The sequence below is a fragment of the Ambystoma mexicanum genome, chromosome 10 (genome assembly GCF_040938575.1).
Source record: "Ambystoma mexicanum isolate Mex_15411 chromosome 10, UKY_AmexF1_1, whole genome shotgun sequence".
NCBI lineage: Eukaryota > Metazoa > Chordata > Amphibia > Caudata > Ambystomatidae > Ambystoma > Ambystoma mexicanum.
The window spans coordinates 891,088,074-891,112,125 of NC_090932.1; the positions used below are offsets into that span (position 1 = coordinate 891,088,074).

General features: G+C 48.1%; 1 protein-coding gene across 2 annotated transcripts in view; it reads left to right on the top strand.

Moving 5' to 3' along the window:
• Nucleotides 1-15,266: 15,266 nt before the first annotated feature.
• LOC138493249 (T-kininogen 2-like) overlaps nucleotides 15,267-24,052 on the top strand; it is a 209,602-nt gene continuing 200,816 nt past the window's right edge. The window contains exons 1-2 of one of the 2 annotated variants that reach the window (XM_069620384.1): nucleotides 15,267-15,557; nucleotides 19,182-19,298. In XM_069620384.1, the coding sequence (XP_069476485.1) occupies nucleotides 15,363-15,557; nucleotides 19,182-19,298 (312 nt within the window). In that variant the 5' untranslated portion in view covers nucleotides 15,267-15,362. The remainder of the gene's footprint in view (nucleotides 15,558-19,181; nucleotides 19,299-24,052) is intronic. The other variant, XM_069620383.1, reaches the window with a different exon arrangement.

A 24,052-nucleotide genomic window follows, 5' to 3' on the forward strand; every position in this document is an offset into this window, starting at 1 on the left:
CGCAACGACCTCGCGCCCGATCGGGGCCTGGCTGAGACCAGTGAAGGCGGCGAGGAGCAGTGAATCCCTCCCTCTGTTCGGGCTTGTGGTGCCATGCTGCGAGCTGCTGCGGGCAGCAGAAGATAAAAACTGAGCAGCGTGGACTCCTTCCTCCTTGGGGCGACGCTGGAGCGGGATCGAGGACAAGGCCTGATCCGGTCACGCGCTCTCTGAGGTACCGGGAGCGGGCGGGTTTGAGCTTCGGTTGCGGGCCTGGCATTGCGAGTCTCCATCTCCTGATTGACCTGAGAGACGTGGGGGGCAGCCCCCGGGCCCTCTACTCCTGGATCCCGGAATACGTGCCGGTAAAACACATGCGCTGCACGCGCCAGGCAACAAGCTTGTCTGGGAAATAATACTATAACAAACTGTATACGTGGCAGAGCACAGTCCATCCAAGCTCATGAGCACTGGTGCACTCCGAGGTGATGCGAAGCACAGAGACATTTAAACCTCCACCCTTGCCTGTACGAGCTGAGCTCTGGGGGGATTGCCTTCATACCAATGCTCCTGGAGATCGACAGACACTGCTCTTCGCCAAGATGGGGGAACTGCACAAGTCGGGGAAGTCATCCAAGACCCCTGAAGCAGAAAGAAGGGCCCAATGGACACCTACACGAACACCCAGAGCCAGAACACTACGATGGACAGTCACCCAGAACCCATTGGGTCTGGAGAACATGATTTGGGGGAACGCGATGACAAACTAACAATGTTGGTTCAGAACGGGTTCCCAGCAGTAAATGTGAAACTGGACGAAATAGTGGTGACCATAGGCTCCATGAGGGCCAGGATCGACAAGGAAAGCGCTAGAGTTACAGAAACTGAGAATAGAATATCCGTCAATGAGGACACTATTGCTCGCCATAGCCAAGATATATCGCAGATCAAGGACACGGTCAGTAAATTGCAAAACAAGTACGAGGACCTCGAATCCCGATCAAGAAGGAACAACGTACGTGTGGTTGGCGTATCGGAAATCTTTGGGAGGAACCAAATGGAGAAGAAACTGGAGGAACTGTTCAAATCTTTATTTGGTCCTGAACATTTCTTGACTGAAAGCACTCATCGCACACTAGCGCCAGCCCCGAAGCCTCAGGCACCTCCGCGTACGATACTTGCCCGTCTCCTGAACTACAGAGACAGAGACACGATTCTTCGACTAGCTAGGGAGGCCGGCACGCTTCAATTTGAGGAAAACCGTATACATATCTATCCAGACTTCTCAGCTGCGGTTCAAGCGAACAGACGATCATACGAACCTGTAAAGAAACTCTTGAAAGCACGCCAAGTCACGTATGCCCTAATATTCCCAGCAAAAATGAGGATTCAACATGCTGGGAGAGCTCACTTTTTTGAAAACCCAGCCGAAGCCCTGGCTTACATAGAATCCTCTATACCCCTGCCTCCCAGAGAAGACAGACCCACTCAGAACAACAGACCCCGTCCAGCTGATTGGGGTGTAAGGTTGCATGAACCTGTCTGAGCCTGTGTTTATTTAGTACTACAAACAGCCTCACAATCTTATGAACAGGTGGGGCGTTGGGGGAGACGGAGTTAGTGGCCATGTGAGGCAACATGACCACCCCTGGAATGCTCCACAAGTTGCTGTGGGAACATCGTCAAGTTGGGGGAGACGGTGAGGGAGGGTAGCTGGTTGAGGGGAATCCAGTAAGTTGTTGTCGCTATGCAGCCCTGCAGTTTGAAGCGGGCAGTGGGTTTCATGTTACGAAACCAAGTCTGGGTAAGGGAAGGGGAGAAACAGGTTGTTGGTTAACGGTTAATCAAGTGATCTCTGAGGTGCTGGCGCAGTGCATGTTCCACATGAGGTGCATTGCCACAATGTATGACATTATCCGATCACTTCTCTGTAAATGTTGGTTGCGGTCTGAAAATGAAGCTACTGTCATGGAATGTTAGGGGCCTAAACAATCGATCTAAAATTAGGAAGGTGGCGAACTACATTACCAGACATGGTGCCCAGATTGTCATGTTACAAGAAACGCATTCCATGGATAATACTAATGAATGCATAATGCCGGGTTGGGGTAAAACAAGGTTCTATACGAATTACTCATCCCAGTCCAGAGGGGTCGTCACCTTAATACATCCAGGTGTGGGATTCACACTGGAAGGCCAAAAAATCGACCCCCTTGGCAGGTATGTCATTGTGTGGGGTGTGATCACTGGTCGACAAGTGTTACTGGTCAACACGTATGGTCCTAACCTAGACGACCCAGCCTTTTATACGGATGTATATCAGATAGTCACTTCCATTGATGTGTCCACCATAATTTGGGGGGGATTTTAATGTTGCTCTCAACCCCAGGTTAGACAGGTCCAGTACGATTGTAAGGCCATCCAGCAAAACTGTTCTCACCTTGCACAATATCCTATCTCAACTCTCCCTTGAAGATGCCTGGCGGGTTCTCCACCCGGAAAGTAGAGGATATAAATACTACTCGTCCATGCACGATTCGCAGTCTAGAATTGACTACTGGTTTGTCTCCCCCGCTGCACTTACTGCGATCCAGACGTGTGAGATATTGCCCTGCATGCTGTCTGATCATTCCCCCATTGTGATTGAGATTGACTTTCGTGACTCCCCCAGACCTGTCAAAAGATGGAGAATGCCCGGAGGGCTGCTCTGTGATGCCGGGGTAGTGGAAGGATTGCACATTGAGATTGCAGAGTTCCTAGACAGAAATATAGGCTCTGTTGACAGATACTCCACGGTATGGGAATCCTTGAAAGTTTGGCTGAGGGGAACCCTGTTGTCCAAATCAGTGGCACTCCTTAAAGGGGTCTGAGCCGAACTAACCCAAACTGAACTCAAACTTGGGGAATTGGAAGGGGCTTACACTCTGACACAAGACAAGGCGACATTGGCCGAGATACAGACACATTTGCAAAAATATGGTAGGCTGGCCACTAGGGAGGTGCAATACATGGCTGCCCTGATTTGTGCCCGTAGATATGGTGAGGGCAACAAAGCTGGCAGGACGCTGTCTAACCTCTTGAAGCAGGATAGACATTCCAGCCGGATCACTATCAAACAGACTCCACAGGGGGAGGTCCTTTTGGGGGAACAGGAAATTAATATTGAGTTTGCTAAATTCTATCAGCAATTATATAGTAACAAGGATACCAAAACACCCACCGAAATTAAGACTTACCTGGAATCATTGAGGTTGCCTACACTCACCGAGGAGGCCCGACTGGCCATGGACCAGCCGGTTACAGCTGAGGAAATCACTGAGGCGATTAAAGACTTGGCATCCAATAGAGCCCCAGGATCAGATGGAATAGGGGCGGAATTCTACAAGGAATTCCACGAAGAACTTGTCCCTGTGCTGTTGCAGGTGTGGGAGGAATCACTACAGAGCAACACCTTTCCCCCTACGATGAGGGAGGCCATCATAACTGTGCTCCCTAAACCCCGGCGTCCGCCACAGGACATTTCCTCCTACAGGCCGCTCTCCTTAATAAACACCAACGCCAAGATATTTGCCAAGGTGTTGGCCAACAGGCTTCTGCCTGAGGTCCCGAACCTGGTTCACCCTGATCAGAACGGATTTATCCCAAACAGGTCCACGGCCCTCAACCTCCGCAGACTCTTTGGGATCATGCCTCAGATAGATCCGGAGAGGAAAGCAGTGTCATATCCCTGGGCGCAGGAAAGGCCTTTTATTCGGTCTCATGGGCCTATTTGTTGGCAGTGCTGGAGGCGTTTGGTATCGGTCCCCATTTCATTGCATACGTGAAACTGCTATACACGGAACCTGGGGCACGTGTGCTGACCAATCGAACTATTTCTGATCTATTCCTGCTGGGGAGAGGCACCAGGCAGGGTTGCCCGTTCTCACCCATATTGTTCGCACTGACAATAGAACCTATGGCGATTGCGATCAGGCTCAGACACTCGGATAGGAGTATCAATTTAAGGGGGGCCTCCCAGCTGATCTCTTTAAACGCGGACGACACCCTTCTGTATGTTCGTGAACCTGAAAACAATATCGCTCCCCTGAGGACTGAGATTCAAGAATTTACTGCCCACTCGGGATACTCCATAAATAAGGCCAAGTCCGAGGTATTCCCACTTACACCGACAACCATGTGTCCCAACTCTACATGCGGACTCAAGTGGTCTGCTGAGTGCATTCGATACCTGGGAATTGTGGTCTCAAGGAATAAACACACGCTTTACACAGACAACCACGAAAACACACTCCAAGCCCTGAGCACTAAATTACTACTATGGGACCGCCTCCCGATATCACTGCATGGAAGAGTAGCGGTCCTTAAAATGATAGTTTTACCCAAGCTGCTATATCTTTTTGTTAATATCCCCATATGGCCAGGCCGGCTCTTTTTCAATAGGCTTAGGTCAATGGCGACAACCTTTCTTTGGAATGGAAAAACCCCTAGAATAGGGTGGGAAAAACTGACTGAGCCATATTCCTCGGGAGGCATAGCTGCGCCTGATTTTGAGTTATACTATTACATGGCCCAAGCCTAATTCTCGGGGTAATGGTATGATGAACCTACTGGTCCCCCACACGTGGAGATAGAAATGCTCACCACACACCATACTAATATAAAGTCTGTGGTATTTGACACATGCTATAAAGACACATGCAAGTTCAACCCGGTGAGCTGTACAGTTGGTGCGTGGAAAGCCATATTTAATAAACTGGGTGTTGAGTCCCCATATAACCCGGAGACCCCCCTTTGGAGCTACCCTGACATACCACCTACACATGGCAGTGGCTTGCTGGAGGCCTGGGACCCCAATGAGGAGATGAAGCTGGGTGACCCATTCGTTGATGGGAGGTTCGCGACCCTGCAGGAAATTACTAGAGCTTTTGCTGGGGGTCCGCTTAGAGTGCTTCAATACCATCGAATGCGATCAGCCTTTCAGAGACGCTGGTCATCCTTCCCCGAGGAACCCCCCACTCATCCCTGTGTACAGTTGGTAACATCTAATGACAGGCTGGGGATTTCGGGACTATATGCTGCGGTCCAAACACACGCCCCCTCGACTAACATGGTTAAAGTAAAATGGGAGAGGGATCTGCAGATCTCCATAGATGCCCAGACCTGGGAAAGGTACTGTTCACTCACCAAACGAGTCTCCCTGAATGCAGGCCTTCGTCTGATTCAGTTCAAAATTGTGAATAGACTACACTTTGCTCCAGCCAAAGTAGCACGGTTTGCACCGGATGTGACGGGAGAATGTCCCAAATGCAAGGCAGATGGGGCGGGTGCCTTTCATATGTATTGGGGATGTCCGATAGTGGCGGGTTTCTGGAAGGAGGTGGCAGAGATGTTAGAGGAAATAACACCCCCCTGCAGTAACCCCGCAGAAATACTTGTTTGGAGACATAGGCAAATGTTCCGAAAGAACCAGAAGACTGTTTAATGTTTCGTGTGCAGTGGCTAAAAAATGCATTCTACAACAGTGGAAGAGTACTGGGCCGCCCACTATGAAACAGTTTCTTAAGGAATTGACACATGTTAATGAAGCTGAAGAGCAGTTTGTCATCACACGTCCATCGATGTGTAGGCCCAAAGACATATGGGGGCCATTCAGAATGTACCTGTGTGACATGATCCCAGAGGAAGATGATACTGTGTGACCCTGATGTCTGTACGATATGTATTTAATTTGACGTTTCAAAAAAAAAGAAGCGCTGCCTCTGTCAGGCGATTCTTGCTCAGAGTGAGAGGACGTAGTAGATAGAAGGCTTGAGTCCATAAGTTCCGCCGTTGATTTGGGAGACTGGGTTAGGTCAGTCACCGAACTTGCCCGAGTAATCTCTGAGTCTGCATTGCCAGGGGGTATGTGCGCCTGAGAACCCGATGTGGTCGAATCAGGAGCACGATTAATTGGTTGGTGAGTGAGGGTATTCAGTTGGTCCTTCATGGCTAGTTTTAATACCTTTTTTTCCCGCCCTGAGCATTGGTTCTGTCCGGGGCTATTTGCAGATGGTGACTTAAGAGTGACTTTTGTCGTGCTTACAGTTAATGGCAGTTTAGGTTTATTTAAGAATAATGGAGCAATTCCATCAGGCTGTCTGAACTGGTGGGTCTTTGCTGAATTGTGCTCCACTGTCTCAGGTAGCGTGTTTTTAGAAAAGGTAGGAGCCAAAGGCTTGTCCACAGTGGGGGCTGGTGCGTCCTTTGCTCTTTGTGGAATATCGTACTTCAAGTCAATGGCGGTTATGTAGCCTTCCAGGAAGGTTAGCTTGGACTGCATAATTGCTAGAGTTGCCGTGTTGTCTCTTGAGACGTCACCTAGTGTTTCATAAAATTTGCAAAAGGGAGCCATTGCAATAGTTATTGCAGACATGATTGTGGTCATGTCTTTTCTGTTGTTTGGCGAATCTTTGTGGGTAGGTGAGGGAAAGTCAGTAGATCTTCCATTCTTCAGTGGAGTGTCCCTAGAGTCTAAAGATGTGGGGTTTGGGACTGAGTGTTGGCGCCTGGAGCTGATGCCCCCCGCGTCTGGTTGGTTTGAAGGCCTTGACAGGGTCGGCCGTATACCAGACTCAACGCCTCCAAAGGGCGGGGATGAGGTGAAGGTCCTTGGAGTGCCCAGGACAGTTTCGAGGTGGTTGAATGGACCTTAGTCCATGGTTGGGGGCTCATTCCTCTTTGGGGCGGATAGGCTTTTGATTGCAGCAGGTCAGAATGTCCGAAAGTCCATGATGAGACAGCCGGGCGTCAGTGATAGGAAGAACCTGCGTACTGGCCTCCGACCTCGGCACAGGCAATGTTATATTCGATGCCTGCCGTTCAACTGGTGAAGTTGGACTTATGGTTTGTAAATGTTTCGGGGCCAATTGGGGAGGGCCCGCTATGTCTGGGGAAATTCAGGGACTGAGCGAGACTTGGGCTGCATCTTTCCCAGCTGCAAGTGGTTGAGTTGGAAGGGGAGCAGTAGGTTTTCTACATTTAGAGGCGGTGGAGTTTCCTCCAGTGCTTCCAAGATTTCCGTGTCCGAAAGTTCGGAGTCGTTTGATAGTTTCCTTTTACCTTGTGCCTTGAAGAAGTTCAGTAAAGCATTCGACAAGAGCAGGATTGGTAAGGTGAGTTTTCCGTGGCCTCGCTTTTTTTGGCCTGGATGGGAGCCATGGTTTTTGGTCTGTCTGCTGGCTTTTACAGTAAGCTCCGGATGGTTTTGATGTTTTTTTACTGTAGTGAGCAATTTACAGTTTGAGGCTTGGGTAGCCGAATTTTAGGTGTTGATTTACCTTTTTTTTGTAAAATGATCTTTTCTTGTTTGATTGAGGGTTTAGCTTGTGATTGCAATTATCCGACGTTATGGAGCATTGATCGGAATCTACCTCGGAGTCTGACTCTGAGACAAATTTTGAGAGCCGAGTTTGAGTTTGAGGATCTAAAAGTGGAGCGAAGATCGGGTCCAATGCTGGGTCTGCTGGGTCTGCATAGGAAGGGAGGATAGTGGTATCAGCCGCAAGATATAAGTTTGTCCGTGGGATCAGGTCCCCAGTGATCTCACTGGGTGTATGAACTGCTGCAAGAGGATTAGAAGAGAGCGTGGTTTTTTCTGCGAGGCTGGAGATGACAGGGCTATCCTCCGGAACAGGATGCATCAAAGCTAACGTGGTCTGGTGAACCGGGCTCTCCTGACGATCTAGATGCAGGTCAGGGGAAGGCTGATGTGGCAGGAGTAAGGCTGCTGACACCGGCGCCTCCGCCCTCAGACCCCCTGTCAGGGACCCTCCGGTCCCCGCGCAGGACGGGCCGCTCACCGAGGCGGTGAGGGGGTGGGTGTCGTCGGCTAGGGGAGCCAGAAACTGTCCAGCGAGAGGTCCGGAGACACCGCCTCTGCCTTCCATAGGTAGGGCATTCAGCAGTTCGCAAGACGCTGCGGGTGGCGTCGCCGATTCCTTAGTGCCCAGGGCCGGTGAATAATTCGAAGTCTCTCGTCCAAGGCCGTCATGTGGCGAGGGTAGCGAAAAGTGATCCCTGTCGTCGAACTTTGGTTGAGGAGGCAGTACATCTCGGGAGGGAGCCGGGTCGGACAGAGTCAGCGGACGTTTCACCGCCAGAGTCACAGAGGCGGCGTTTGAGGTAAGAGGTGGATTCAAGGGCAGGATGTTTTTTTTGACGTGGCTCCTTAAGAGCCGTTGTTCAGGATCTTCCTCCATGAGAGGGGCGGTGAACAGGATAGGGTAGGGGGAGGGGAGAAGGTGGGGAAAGGGAGAGGGAGAGGGGGGGGAAAGGAAGGAGGGATGGGCTCAGCGATGCAGATCAGTCTCTCGAGATGAACTCGGGGTGAATGAAAAGTTCAGAGAGCTCAAGAGGCCCGGCCTTGATGTTCAAAAGAGTTCGAGAGAAGTTCATAGAGAAGTTCAGAGAGATAAGGCCGGGAGAACCGCGTACCTTTGTGCCTGGATCTGGAGCGTCCACCTCCACGTCCACGTCTGCTACCGCTGCAGACTGGAACTCAGCTCGGAACTTCGCGCGCGCTCCGTGCTGAAATTGAGTTTTTAAAGCTGGTGGAGCTTATCTTTTTCTTAAAGGTGTACACTGTAAAGCAGTGGACACGGTGCAGCAGAGAGGCAGAAAAGCACATCTTGACACAGCAGGGACTGGTGCAGACTGGAACTCAGCTCAGAACTCTGCGCGCGCTCCGTGCTGAAATTGAGTTTTTAAAGCTGGTGGAGCTTATATTTTTCTTAAAGATGTACACTGTAGAGCAGTGGACACGGTGCAGCAGAGAGGCAGAAAAGCACGTCTTGACACAGCAGGGACTGGTGCAGACTGGAACTCAGATCGGAACTCTGCAGAAAGGGCATTATTCACAATCACATTTCACACCAATTTTAAAAACACAGAAATAGAATTGTCCTACAATTATGCATTATAAATTAATACAGCACAAATAAAACCCGGTAACATGGATTAAATAGGTCCTTACTGGTCTGATAAAAACCCCTTTCTCTGATACATGCCTTTTTCAGGTATGCCAGGAGGGCCCGGGTGACAATGCTGAGTCTACAGACAACAAGAAGCATAAGGCCGTCCTATATGCACAAGTGTCCATATTCTTGAGCACCGGGAAAATTGTAGATCCAATCACGTTTCTATATGCCGGGCAGAATAGTATCAACAAGTGTTTCAGGTCTTCTCTTGCTGCCCCACAAACTGGGCAGCTCGGATTGCTAGGGTACCCTGGCCACTTTTCCGTATTCCTGCTCAGCTTAAACAGTCAAATCTGGCCCACGTGATCAGCCAGCGATCTCTCTTTTTAGAATTCCACACAATGTATGGCTGAATCACATTTGCCCTACTTATCGCAGCATGGTTTCTGTCAAAGTTTGTGACAAGTTCTATACTCTCCCTCCTTTGCCATCGTTGCCCGAAACAAAGTCTGCTTATAGTCTTCCATTCGCTTATTCGACAGCAAACCTTCAGGAGGGGAAAAGGTCAAAATATTGCTGTTGGTCAGCACCTCATTTACATATGCTAGCCAGGGGATTTTTCACCAATTTGCCTTAACCATTGTTGCGGTCGGCTGGCCTCTCTTCACTGGAGCTCCACTTGCCTGTGCCCCACACAACGTGCACAGAAACACACAGAGACAAGGACCTCTTCAACCATCTTTATTGCCCTCTCCAGATTTCTGTGTTCTCAGGCTCTACTCGCATCTCCGCTTCCTTCCTCCTCCCACCTGTCCTTCGATTCCATCTTTTTCCCTTAAGGTGGTTCTCTCCTTAAGGTGGGCTGGCCATGTTTCATGTCACAATGCCCCACCCTTGATTATCATCTTTGTAGGGGTTGATCTTTCTTCTCCTGTGTTCTGGAGGCCGTTGTGGTATTCGCATTGGTCTTGTTCCGTTTCGCTGTTCTTCCTCTCTGCAATCACGCCGGGACCTCTGTGCCATACTAGCTAAGCTGCCCCGGGTGAGATCTTCCTCCAACAGCATGCATGTTCGTGGTCCACGCTGTTGTTTTCTCCTCGGTGCAGTCCTCGGTTACCTCAGCGGTGTTGACATCTTCCTCACCCTCTGTCACTCGCTCCTGTTCCACATCCTTCTTCCCCATTAGCATTGTCCTCTCTGGCATCATTAGTTGCCTTTCAGCCTGAGCAACCTTTCCTTCAAACCGGATGGCGCTGGTATTTGCTGTTGTCGACCCCCTTCTCTCTTTGTCTTTGGAGGGCAATGTCTGAAAGTTGTTCTTAGGATCTTCTTTCTGTCCATTCAAACTCTTAGCCCAGCTCTCCATCTCTTTGGCATCCTGATGAGCAGCCCTACTCTTGTGTTTCTCTTTTCTGTCTTTCTGGTCCTTTGTGTTGGCGGCCATGCCATTCGGTTGCTGCTGTTGCGGGCCATTTTTTGAAGCCGGGCGATAGGTTTGTTTCCCACTCTCCCAGTACACGTACTGTGCAGTCGGCGAGTTGTAGTCATACTGAAGGTTAGTGTTATAGTATAGTCCTGTGTTTAGGCCATATTGACAATCCAGGGATTCATTGTAGTCGTAGATAGAGGTGACAGGGGCTGCCTTTTTATCACCTGGAATCCTAGCAATCAGAGAGGAGGCAGCCTGTGTAGCAGGACATCTGCTGATCGCCTTGGTGGGGGCAGAGGTCTCTGCAGTACTGGTACAGGCTTGAGGCACGCTGCTTGGCTGGTTGTACAGCTGAGGCCTCTGACAGGCCACTATCGACGTAGTGGCCATTGATGGCTCTAGCCCAGTAGATTTGCTATCACCCCCTTTAGACCTATGATGTCGTTGATACACCTGCCCATGCTGCACATGGCCTTCTTGGTAACTGGAGTCTGCTCTTGCCTCTTGCTCTTGCTTGGGGGACCGCTGATAAGCAGCAGCGGTTGTGCTGGCTACAGTGGAAGCTGTGGTCCAGTTCCCCACCAGGAGGGCAAGGTGTTTGCATGCACTTTCCCCACAGTGAACTGTACTTATTTTGTCTGTTATCCCAAGCAGTGGGTGTCCCCTTCTCCTCACCTGCATACATGGGGGGCCTTCAGCGTTAAAGCATACTGCCTCCATGCCAGTCCTCTATTCTGTTTTGGTTGCTTGTCCTTGGTAAGTAAAGTGTTACCCCTGGCAGTTGGCACATGTAAAGAAACTGAAGTCATGATGTGTTCCACTGCTGTGTGGGTTGCTATGTTCTGAAGTGTGATAGTCTCATTGTGAAATTACCTTGACAGCATCGTTTTTTGCACTACAGAGGGGTAGTCCTGGTCACAGTCAGATTTAGGAGAGCCACCTCTGCAGTCCAGCCTTCTCCCAAAGGTGTATAGGGGACATTTGTTGTCCAGCCCCCCTTTCCCCCTTGGTCTGGGGTTGCTGTGGTGTATAGTGATGTGCTTCTCTTGGCTCACACGTTTATTCTGATGGGCTTCCATTCTTGTCATGATCCTTGTCGCTTTGACGTCATTCGGTACTGATGGTACTTCACCGGGCGGTGGAGGATCTGGGGTTAGTTGTGGGGCCCCATTTGTCCACTCGCTTGACTGGGTGTGTTTGATTGGTAGCTGATTGTCCAGTGCATTGGGTGCACCCGTGAGGAGTCCTATCCCTTCTCTCTTTTCCTCCATGGTCTTGTTTCCTGGTGTTCCCTGTCCCATCACTCCCTGTGGTGCCGTTGGTCTGTGCTTTCTCTTGTTTCCCTAGTTATTTTCTTATTCGTCCTTCCAGTGTGCAGCAGCCGGCTGTCTGTTTGGGAGGCAGACTGGAGTGTTTCCTTCTCTGAACACCCTGCCTTCTCCTCCTTCCACTGCCTCTCTGGCACCCTCTTCTTCCTCTCTGACCCACCTGCTATCTCTTCCTTCTGCCTCTGCCTACCCTCAGGCTCCTCTAACACTTATGCAGGCCGCACCTCATGCCTGTACCCCTCCATGGAAGTCCTGCAGAGGTGGCAATCTGTTCCACTTTGCTACTCTTAACTCTTGCTCCGCAGTCAAACAATCTTCTGACATCTGTCGTCTCCTGGAAGAGCTTTATTTGGATGTACTCGGTCTCATCGAGACTTGGTTCAAGGCCAGCTCTGTCATGAGTTTTGACACTCTCCTTCCGATGGCTACAAGATCCTCTCTGTAGCCAGAACTAACCATCCCAGAGGGGGTGTAGCCCTGATTTTCCCGGATTAGATCTGTGCTTCTGTCATTCCACCGCAGGACTACTCATCTTTTGAAATCCTGGTCTGTAGGCTCTCTATCTCTCCTATCCTCTCTCTCACTGTGGCCACTATCTACTGGTCGCCTGGCCAGGTCGCCCTCTTGCCCTCTGAGTGGGCTGACCTCTCCTCTTCCCTTCTTGCTGCTACCTCTCAACTTCTCCTCCTCAGAGACCTGAACATCCATGCCCTCTTTGTGGCTCTTTTGCAACCTATGTGACTCTCTCTCCCTTTCTATTCTTCCCTCTGGCCTGTCTCACTCTGCAGGGCAAACCCTGGATGTTCTGATCTCATCAGACCTCCCCCTCTCCAACCCTATCACCACTCCTCTCTCTTAGAGAGACCACTTTTTTCTTTCCTCCCACCTTTCTCTCTCTACCACTCAGGCCAAGCCGACCCCACTCCCACCAACTTTCTCAGTCATCCAGCCCATGAAGCGCGTGTCAGTGGAGGCTTTCACTGTTACTTTCTCTCCTCCTCCTACACCTTTGGCTGACTCATACCCTGGCACAGCCCTCTCTAAACTTCATCTCTCTATCTCTAACACTCTTGATATCCATGCCCCTGTAATAAGGATCAGTTTGAAGCCTACATTCAAGTGCAACTTTTGGTACGATTCTGACCTTGTCACCCTTAAACGCAAGTGCAGGGTGGCTGAGAGGAAGTGGAGGGCATCAAGCGCACCCTCTGACAATGTGGCCTGCCACCTGCTCCAAAGGCATTACAGAATATCTGTCCTCTCGAAGAAGAAAGCCTATATCCAAACCCGCGTCTCTGCAGCCTCTAACAACTCGACCAAACTTTTCAAAATCTGCAAGCAGCTGGCCAATTCTGTTGCAGTCTCTACCTCTCCTATTCCCTCCCAGGCCCTCTACATGGCTCTGGCTTGCATTTCACCACTAAAACTGAGGACATCCTGTCCAATCGCTCTTCCTCTAACTCCTCCTCCTCTACCACCCATAACCCCTTTTTGGCCGATTCTCCTCCTCCCTTTTCCTCCTTTGCCCAGTTCATCCCCCCACAATGGTTCTAGACAAGTTCGATCTATGAAAGTCTCATCAAAGCAGGTTCCTCCCTACTCATCCAGAACCACCACGGACCATATCGACACCCTTGCTCCAGCATTCTGCCTCTCTCAAACTTGAGCAGAACCACTTCCGGTTCCGGAAACAACTCAAGACCTTCCTTTTCACTTCTGCTTTCTCTTTCCCTCCCCCTTGCTGATGTCCCTGACTGCTCCACACACTGGTCACCTGGCCACCCACTGAAACTTAGGTCCAGGCTTCTGCATGTCCAGTTGCCCTCGCACTACCTTCCGGGCCCCCCAAGCACTTAAGGGCCTGTATCTGCAACCCTACAGTCCCCTGTCCCTCTGCACTTATGAGCCCCCTTCCGGCGGCACTTATGAGTTACCTGCACTTTTCCATTCCCCCCTCCTGGAACGTCTCTCCATCCCTCCTCCCCGCACTTGTGCGATCTGCATGACACAAGGCCTAGTAAGATCGTTGTTTTGTCCTCCCTCTGTATCCCCCTCCTTGTGTTGTCGTGCCTAGAAACACTTGTGTACAGGCGCGTTATGAGTGACTTATCATATCATATATTGCTACTGTAGCACGTATTGTGATGTGCAGTAGTGCCAGTAATGACCTTCTGTGCATTACATTGGAAAGTGTTTGAGCAAGTGGAAATCAGAGATGCCCGCTTATTCCACCCATTTAGGTGCACCACTGCCCATTTTTGGGGGCGAGGGCTTTTTCAATTTTTAGCTCCACCTTTTCTATGCCAGATTTTGTTTGATCATATTCACCCACACAATTAGGCAGTATTTACCGGTCACATAATTAGGATGTTTGCATTTTTTTGTAAAGGCCTCTGTTGAAAGCTGTACAACCACCTGGTCTAATTGCAGAACAACAAATCCCCCCTTTAAGGACGCTAAACCCCGCTAAAAGTGATAGAAATAGGAGAGCAGTCAGGCAAAAATTCAGGGGAGCAAGGAGGGCTGGTAGGGATAATGGGATAATCCAACTAGTTAACCAATGAAAACAGCCACCAGTAGTACACTAAAGACAAGACGCCCTCTAGGTGATGTCATGGGACCTTCAATCCAATTAGGTGCTTGGAAGAAGAGCTTTACCTCATGGTATTGCCCACATTTTGAGCGTCATGAACAGCGGGAGGCCGCATCTTTACCTCCTGGTGCTCTGACCTCCAGTCCCTGCCTCCCTTCTTCCCTCCTCAACCCTACCCCAATGCTACATCCCCAACTGGTTGCACACACTGCACACCCTGCTGCTTTTCACGTTGTCGCTCGCCTCTTCCTCAGCCCAGAATGGCCTCAAATGAAAGGGTGAAGGGACTACTTGTAGTTCCCTGCTCCCTTTGTCATAACTTTAAAAAAAAAAAGTTTTAAGCCCCTAGGTGGGCGAGCATTGCCGGTCAGGCTTACAGCCAGAGCGAAAATGCCTGCCCACCTCTGGGTTTATTGCTTAAATAAAGTAAAACATATACAATCTATCAGGTTATTTATTATGTGGAAAGCTGCAGGATGCGCAGTTAGTGTGTGGCCATAAATCTTGTTCCTTGTCCAACAGATTGAAATCATTGCTTTGAATCCAAAGTAGATCAAACCCTAATCAGATACGTCTGGGGCTGTAAAAGCTCTTGTTGTGCAAAGTACGACGACACATATGTGATCCGATGAGTTGAACGACCGCTGGTCCCTTAGGTTTGATCATTTCATTGTGGGAACTAAGTGCAAGGCTGTGAGATTTTCGAAGTGATCCCCCTGTCCAGAACTGACTACAAAGGGATCTTCAGCCGAGAGATCTAAAGGATCTTGGAAAGCAGAGGAATCAATAATCTTCGTTTAACCCTGAAGGATGTAAAAGAAGTCACAAAATCACGGGGAACGGTTATCAGCCCCCGCTATGCCAAGAAACAGGTTGACAACCTTGGTGCTTCTTTAAAAGCCTGTTTGCCTAAACCCCGGCTGTTTGAACTGCGGAAAGAAGACAAACGGTGCACGCAAAGCTCATCCACCCCTGCAGCCGCTACTCATTAATAGAAGGTGAGGAGGTCAGTGGGACGCCGCGCCCGTTCCCTTGTCCAGGAACTGATCCTGTAGGACAGTGGGGACTCGTCTGCAGCCATGAAGTGGTTCGCGGTGCTCTTTCTCTGCTCCCAGGTCCTCTCCAGTGCGGGGGATCTCCTGCCAGTCCAAGATGCCAGCTGCAATGACCCCAGCGTGTTCGAAGCTGTAGACCTGGCGCTGAGGAAATACAACACGGGCAGAATAGAAGGAAATCAGTTTGCCCTAAACAGGATCACAGAAGCTGGCACAATAGTAAGGAAGCTTTGTATTACGTTGCCATCTCACCTTGTACTTTCCCTAAGGTCAGGAATAGGGATAGCTGTGGCAACCTGAGTGGCACCATAAGGTGAGTGCAGCGCCCACGAGAAGATGCACCGTGACATCCTCCTAGAAAGGTATATAAATGAGTGCAGCTGCTCTTAAGCGGGTGTGGTGATGGCATAACCACACACAGAATTTAACAAGCATTGATAATGCCAATAGTATGTTTTTGTTAATTTATTTTTAATAAGTAAAATGGTTTATTGATTAGTCAATGTGGAAGTATGGATTGGTGGCAAGTGAGTGGGAGGATGGTTTAGTTGGTGAAAAATTAGTAGAAGGATGAATTGTTGACATGTGAGTGGATGGATTGAATGGATGGATGGATTAATTAATTGATGGCCCAACAAGGCTGAAACACGCATATGGGGTTTCTGTTGGTACTCTTGTTCCGAGAGGAATTGCCATAGCATTTCTGTGCTGGACTGCCCATGTGGGCAGGACAAAGACTGATATGCAAATAGATATTTCCCTTCTGTGAAAGGTACAGTGAGCAAAAAGCATCTGCGGCAAACTCTCATCTCAGAACAGGTTATCATGCCATGTTCTTTCTAGAGAGGAGCGCCAACTACCTTTTTTGAAATATTTGCAAGGAACTTGGGGTTGGTCACCCTGAGTTACCTGGGTTCAACCAGACGTGGACTCCCTGCTCACTGTGCTCAGAGAGGCACAGCTTCACCTCACTGATGAGGCCCAACAAGGCTGAAACACATGGATGGGGTTGCTGTTGGTACTCTTGTTCAGAGAGGAATTGCCATAGGGTTTTGGTGCTGGACTGCCCATGTGGGCGGGACAAAGACTGATATGCAAATTGATATTTCCCATCTGTGAAAGGTACAGTGAGCAAAAAGTGTGTGCTGCAAACTCTCATCTCAGAACAGGTTATCATGCCATGTTCTTCCTGGAGAGGAGCACCTGCTACCTTTTTTGAAATATTTGCAAGGAACTTGGGGTTGGTCACCCTGAGGTACCTGTGGGCAACCAGACGTGGACTCCCTGCTCACTGTGCTCAGAGAGGCACAGCTTCACCTCCCTGATGAGGCCCAACAAGGCTGAAACACGTGTATGGGGTTGCTGTTGGTAGTTTTGTTCAGAAAGGAATTGCCATAGCGTTTCGGTGCTGGACTGCCCATGTGGGCGGGTCAAAGACTGATATGTAAATTGATATTTCCCATATGTGAAAGGTACAGTGAGCAAAAAGCATGTGCTGCAAACTCTCATCTCAGAACAGGTTATCATGCCATGTTCTTTCTGGAGAGGAGCCCCTCCTACCTTTTTTGAAATATTTGCAAGGAACTTGGGGTTGGTCACCCTGAGTTACCTGGGGGCAACCAGATGTGTACTCCCTGCTCACTGTGGTCAGAGAGGCACAGCTCCACCTCACTGATGAGGCCCAACAAGGCTGAAACACGTGTATGGGGTTGCTGTTGGTACTGTTGTTCAGAGAGGAATTGCCATAGCGTTTCGGTGCTGGACTGCCCATGTGGGCAGGACAAAGACTGATATGCAAATGGATATTTCCCATCTGTGAAATGTACAGTGAGCAAAAAGCGTGTACTGCAAACTCTTATCTCAGAACAGGGTGTCATGCCATGCTCTTTCTGGAGAGGAGCACCTGCTACCTTTTTTGAAATATTACGTTGCCATCTTACCTTGTACTTTCCCTAAGGTCAGGAATAGAGATAGCTGTGGCAACCAGAGTCCCTGAGTGGCACCATAAGGTGAGTTCAGCGCCCATGAGAAGATGCACCTTGACATCCTCCTAGAAAGGTATATAAATGAGTGCAGCTGCTCATAAGCGGGTGTGCTGATGGCATAACCACCCACAGAATTTAACAAGCATTGATAATGCCAATAGTATGTTTTTGTTCATTTAATTTTAATAAGTAAAATGGTTTATTGATTAGTGAATGTGGAAGTCTGGATTGGTGGCAAGTGAGTGGGAGGATTTTTTTGTTGGAAAATGAGAAGAAGGATGAATTGGTGACATGTGAGTGGATGGATGGATTGAATGGATCGATGGATGGATTAATGGATGGCTTCCATCCATTAATCCATAGACGAGGAGTGGAGGAATAAGTTGAGTGAATGAATGGATGAATTGGTGGGTGAGGTATTGGATGAATAGATAGATGTATTAATGGATGGCACATGAGTCGGTCGTTGGATGAGAGGGTGGGTGGATGAGTGGATGAATGACCAAGTGGATGGGTGTATGAATGAGTGAACGGATGGATGAGTGCTCAGAGGGTAATCTGGACAGGTCAAATTGAGTGACTAGAGAGATCGGCGAGTCAATGAATGCATACATGGGTGTAAGAATAGAGACTGGATGGGGGAGTGGGCAAGGGATAGTAGATGGTGAGTATACGAGTGTTGAAGTCTCTGGTGTGCCGGTGCCAAAGGGATGGGCAAGTTTCAAAAGCCCCATTCCTCATGAAGAAAAAAGATGAAGAACCTATGCACAGTAGAGAGAATTAACCAGGGGAGGTTTTTAGTGAACTATTAAAAGTGCCTCCAAGGCTCATAGTGGTTTGTATGGTAAGAGCCAGGAAAAAGGAAGGTACATTAGAGGTTGAAGGAGCATGTGCATCCTGGAGAGTACTTAGTCCTAAGTGCTCAAATGAGCACCAAGAAGCCCCTGGATCTAGGAGGTAGTGCGAAACCAGATAAGCACTTGAGTCTAAGGGATGCTGCAAAACCTGCAAAGCACTTCCATCAAATCAGGGCTGTAAACCCTGAAATGAACATGAGCCTAAGAGGTGCTCTGAATCCTGAGAAGTACTTGCACTTACGAATTGCTGACGGATCAGAAAAGCTCTTCAACCTAAGAAGTGCTGTGAACACTTTTAAGCACTTGAACATAACAGGAGTTAGGATGCCAGAGAGGTGCTTGAACCCTAAGAGGTGCCAAGAATCCTGAGGGACAATTAACCTGAGGAGATGCTGAAAATCCTGAGGCATATTTGAACCAAATGGGTGCTGATAACCCTGAGGTGCACCTAAATTGAAAAGGTGCTGTAAACTCTGAGAAACACTTGAACATAGGAGCCAGAGAAGCATTTCAGCCAAAGAGATGCCACATTTGAAGAGAAGGGCCTGAACCTAAGAGGTGCTGAGGAGACACAGAATCCATTGAGACTAAGACGTGCTAAAAATCCTGGGAAGCGCTTGACCCCAGTGGATTTGAAGAGGATTAGGAGGGGCTGCGAATCCTGAGCGGCAATTAACCTTGAGAGGTTGTACCCCCTTCCTGCTCTGTTTATCCCCCCACATCAGTCTTCAGTGAGCAGTAGACACCGTGTGACCCCATTTCTTTTATTTTTTTAAATGACCCGGGCTCAGTGACCTCTCCTCCTTTTGTCCCTAAGAGGCATTCTTATGACACATGTTTAGAAAACAAAGAAAGCGGTGGTAATAAACCAACACTAGATTGTGTTCTAAAGGTACATTCACAGATCTCACACCGAAAGCAAGAAACAGCTCAAGAGCTCTCAAGGAGATTATTCCTTTACAAGGCGCAGTGATGTAATGTGTGTTTTTTTTTTTACACAGGCCGGCAATGACAGCGATGAACAATACCATGTGACCTATGAAATCATAGAAAGCACTTGCGATGCTGCGGATGGACGCATTTGGCAAGACTGCCAGTTCAGACCTCTTGGAGACGCGGTATGATGCTTTCACTTGTAATCTTCCAACTTTTAAACTGCTGTGCAAAAGGTTATTTAACTCATCAAATTAATGGACATCACAAGGTTACAAAATTCTAAATGCTTGTTAAATCAGTTATGCTATGTTCTTGGGTCTTATGCAATGCGACGTCTACCATTTTCATGGCCTATTGACGATTAGGGTCCTGCAAGAGATGGGTTAATATTGGAGGTTCGTAAAGATTAACCCTCAGGGGTCTGCATCCTATGTTTTTCACTACAACAGCCATGATCCCAGACTATGCTGCTAGGACCAATGGAAATAGTCGTCCAAAACATCTGGAGAGCGATAGGTCGCAGACGTCTGGATTGGAGGGAGAACAGCAAGATGAATGTTTTTGCAATCAGAGAAGTAATGGGGCTGGAACAAGTAAGCACCATCATCCGAATGTCATCCTTAGGCCACCAGTACAGCTCAAACTCAGGCATTCAAAGGGACCAGTGCTGTATGTATGTCTCATGCTTTGCACACATTTAACTGCCAGGGTGACTATTCTGAAAGATGAAATGAGCACCAGACCCCGTGTGTATTGCATGCTCAGAAGGACTGTACATTTGAATTACTGTCACATACATGGTTGGTAAATTGGTGGTCATTCTTATGTTCCCAAAATGCACTTTGTTTTTATGCAAAGCAGCCAGCATCCTATATTCAGGGCAACCACATTACTGGACACCTACCTCTGCCCCTTAGTCCCACCCACACCACAGACAATCCAGCCATCCCCCATCCAGTGCATCCAGTGGCGTCGCTAGGGGGCTACCTGGGGGGGGCGGGACCCCCCCTGTGACACCCTGTACTCTCCCTTGTGCCCCCCTACCTAAGACGAGCAGTGACCATGTTCTCCCCCTACGTTTGTCTGTGCCCCCCTACCTTTGTCTTTGGCCCCCTCTTTGCCCCTCCTAAATTTGATTCCTGGCGACGCCACTGCCCCAATCCCTGCCTGCGACTCCCTCCTCTGCGCGTGAGGGATGGGAAGGGAGTTCCCCCAGTAAATTGTGTCCAGTTCCAGCACTGTTTTCAATGTTGATGTGCGCAGATCAGAAGAACACAGGCTCAGTGTGTGGGTAACTTTCGAGGTGTTTTTGAGGTGGGTGCCAACTTAGACCGGGCACATGCATAACATGAAGTGTGTAGGTTTGTTATTAAGAGCGAGTTTGCGTTTTTACCCATTCGGGATCAAACATGCATGCATGTGACGTGCTTTGTAGTTGGGCCCAATGGTGTTTGGCCAGCAGCCAGAGACGTTTTTATGGGAGGGCAAAAGGGGCACTTGCCCAGGGAACCTCACCTTAGAGGTGGCCCACAAGGCTAGCTGATCTGAAGTAAGATTCCATTGTTCCCCAGTCTTAAATAGCACACATCAGGATATGTTATGGGGTGCTGCTGAGGCTCTAAACCCATTGCCTTTCTGTTTTGACAAGTACATTCTGCCTTGATCAATTCATCGGGTATTGCTTTCTGTGTTCACTGTGGTATACATAGTTAGTGTGTACCTTATGGCACAACTCTGTAGCATTCTTTCCTTCCTTTGGGAATTATGTTGATCATGTGCAATAGGCAATGGTGAAATGCATATTGATAAATTGAGTGCCACAATTGTTCAGAAGTTAGCTCAGTGTGTGAAGCACCCATTGCAGAGATATGTGTTCATATGCAAAATTAGAATATCACATTACAGCAAGGCGGGCCGAGGTTTTCCTATGTCTGAAGTTTATAAACCTGCCTGCATATCTACTTGGTTTTGCAGAACATCTGCTATTATCAGCAATGTACCTGCATCAGATAGGGGTTGCTGTAAAAACGAACATATCATCCCTATTGTGAAGGTCTAGAAATTGATTTGTTCAGATGAGGTGTTGTAAAACCTAGGCAATCGCCTCCAACTATGGCATAAACCGTTAGTCCAAGAGGTGAATAAGTAATTTCAAGACTATGGAACAAAGGCGTTCATGCTTGTATCCTGGTTTTGCCAGCAGACGATACAGTGATCCTGGTCAAATCATCTAATATATCTTAAATTAATGTGCTGTCTTCTGTGAGGTTTGTCTTCTTGCATGCTGCTAGTATCGTTTAGCCCATTACTTGATCTTTCTTCTTGTGTAGGCCATTTGGGTGGAAGGGATGGTAGACAGAGAGCGGACCATATGTTGCAGGCCTCAGGGAAGCATATTTTAAGGTCTGCTTCTTTGACAAAAAAAACAGTTTGCTTTTCGGTAAAAGTCAAAGGTTTTTATGCATGTTTATAAATGAAAATGTCACAAGCCATTGTTTTGGAAGTATTTAAAGTTTTAAAATACAAAAAAGACAAACCCAGATAAAATGTGTAATATCACATCGATTGGTATGCTGGTTCTTGTATACTTCCCTTGATGATGGAGAGAATGAAGCTAGAATAATTCCTATTTTGTATAAGACCCTGGTATAATATTTTGTTTAGAAAGGGTCATGTTTGCTAATGTGATTTGTGTACTTTCCAAGTTCGTTTTTTTATAAAAATGAGATTGATTTAGTTCATGGTAAGAACTGGAAAAGAAAGTGTTCAAATGCAGAAATTGCAGAGTTGGCACAAATCCCGCTTCACACCTTAACCAATGTGTGATACTGGGCATCTCATTCAATCTTGTATTGCCTAACCTCTCAATTCAATATTGCCAGTCCCTAAACCTTTCAAAATTGTCAGCCCGTCAGAGTGATTTCCGATCTTCATAAAAGCCTTATTCATGGTTCCACTGTGTTAATAGTGAGAATATTTATATTGCACACCACAGGAGTTTGTTCCTTTGATATCTAATGGTAACACTATATCCCACTTCTAATCTCAGTCTGTCTGGAGAAAGACACCTTCCTGGTAGCTTCTAATCTGCCTCCACTATCCATGCTACGGTATGTGTAGCGTTCTCCTTCCTTCCAATTGGTGGCCTCTACCATCCATGAGCACTTTTGCATTCTGTGAGGCAGCTAATACTAGTTCTCAGTCTATTATGGGTTACATGTACCTTTCACATACAGTCCTGCATTAATACTACAGGCTGCATACCTTCCTGGATGTTACTGATACAAAAGTATCCTCTATGTACTAGAACAGTAACCTCTTCGTAGACTGCTAATGTTGGCCTTCAAATGCTACTTGTTTATCATTCTGAATGAAGAGGGTAAGGGGACTTAAAGGGAGTAAACATGCTTATTATGCTGCGAGACAGCATATCAACCTATAGGTTGTGAGCACGAAAGGAGAGGGTGGGGGGCGTGACAAGAATTCTTGATCCCTTCAATCTTTTGGTTTGGTAGAGGAGGGCCCCAAAGATGTCCGTGCCCAGGGGCCCAAAATTGCTTAAGATGGCCCTGCCAGCAGCGTTGGAGCGTTTTGTTTTTTTGGAGGAATGTGGTGTCAGGCAGGAAAGGAGGCTGAAATGTTAGTTTGTAGTTCATATTGGTTTGAGCAAGGAAGTGCCAAAGGGCACTGCAGATGGGTGTCTCCCATCTACCTTGTGCAGTGTAAGAATGAACTCCATGAAACGACTGCACGCCCCCTGCAGGACACTACTAAAGCAGCAGGTCATTAGTTATTGAAATATAGCGTTGATCTCTTCAGAAAATTGAATTATCAAAAGTAATTTTGGAGCCTGAAACCTTGTCGCCAGTAAAGCAACGCTGCATAGACTTCAGTAGATTTCTTGAACCCTTCTTTATAAGACACAGAAAACCAGACCCCAGTCCCAAGCTCGATGCTTGCTTGCCTCAGTCCACTGTATGTCATCCACCTATTGTTATTCACACCAAAGCCTTCTGTCCCTTGATAACATTCTACGCTGACCTCGCACCACCCTCTGAGCCTGCATGCCTAAATGTACGTGCACATCTTCGCACTGCACGCTGCCTACAAACATAATCACACACAATCACACCAAAGATATAACACTGTCTTGTTTACTCGTACACGCTGTACACTCTCAGCCAGGCAACACTGTGCTGTTCTTGTCGTTTCTTTTTTCTCACCCTATATTTATTTATTTATTTATTTATTTATTTATTTATTTATTTTGACATTTGTAGAGCGCACCGAACCCAGGGGCATCTGGGCTAGTGGTACAAGATGAAGAGGGACCTCCGCAGACATAAGAAAATGACGACTATGGGAGTGGTTCGCTGTTTTTAATTGAAATATACAGATATAGTTTGCATGGAGTCATGACAATGATTACGCCATTCATGTTGTTGGTGATGTCATCAGTGATGTCATTTGCGATGCCATCTGGACAACATAAACTGGGAAAAATCTGGAATCTTGAGGATATGAATCATCATTGTAAAGTATGCTCCATTAAAGCGTGTCCAGCAAATGTGCAAGTCTTTTATGGAGCTATAGCAGAGGCATGTTCTAGACAGGCCACCTTAGCCTCACCTTTACTATGGTTCATTTCGGCTCTTTCCATAGATAGTGTAAGCCTGTGGCCATGCCCTGTGCAGTGTATAGGCTGCCCATGACCTGCGTACCTCAAACTCTGAGGCTTGAGACCATGCCCTGTAGATGAAGCACACATGGCCTTTGTGCTTCATCTACAGGGGATTTGTAGGCATAGCCCATGAGGCTCATGAGAGTGCACAGGCAATGGTCTTTGTCTATGCCATGCTTGTGCGACAGAAACGGGCATATATGACCCGTGTGACCCACATACTGGGCCACTGAGAACACCAGGCTTGCCGTTTTC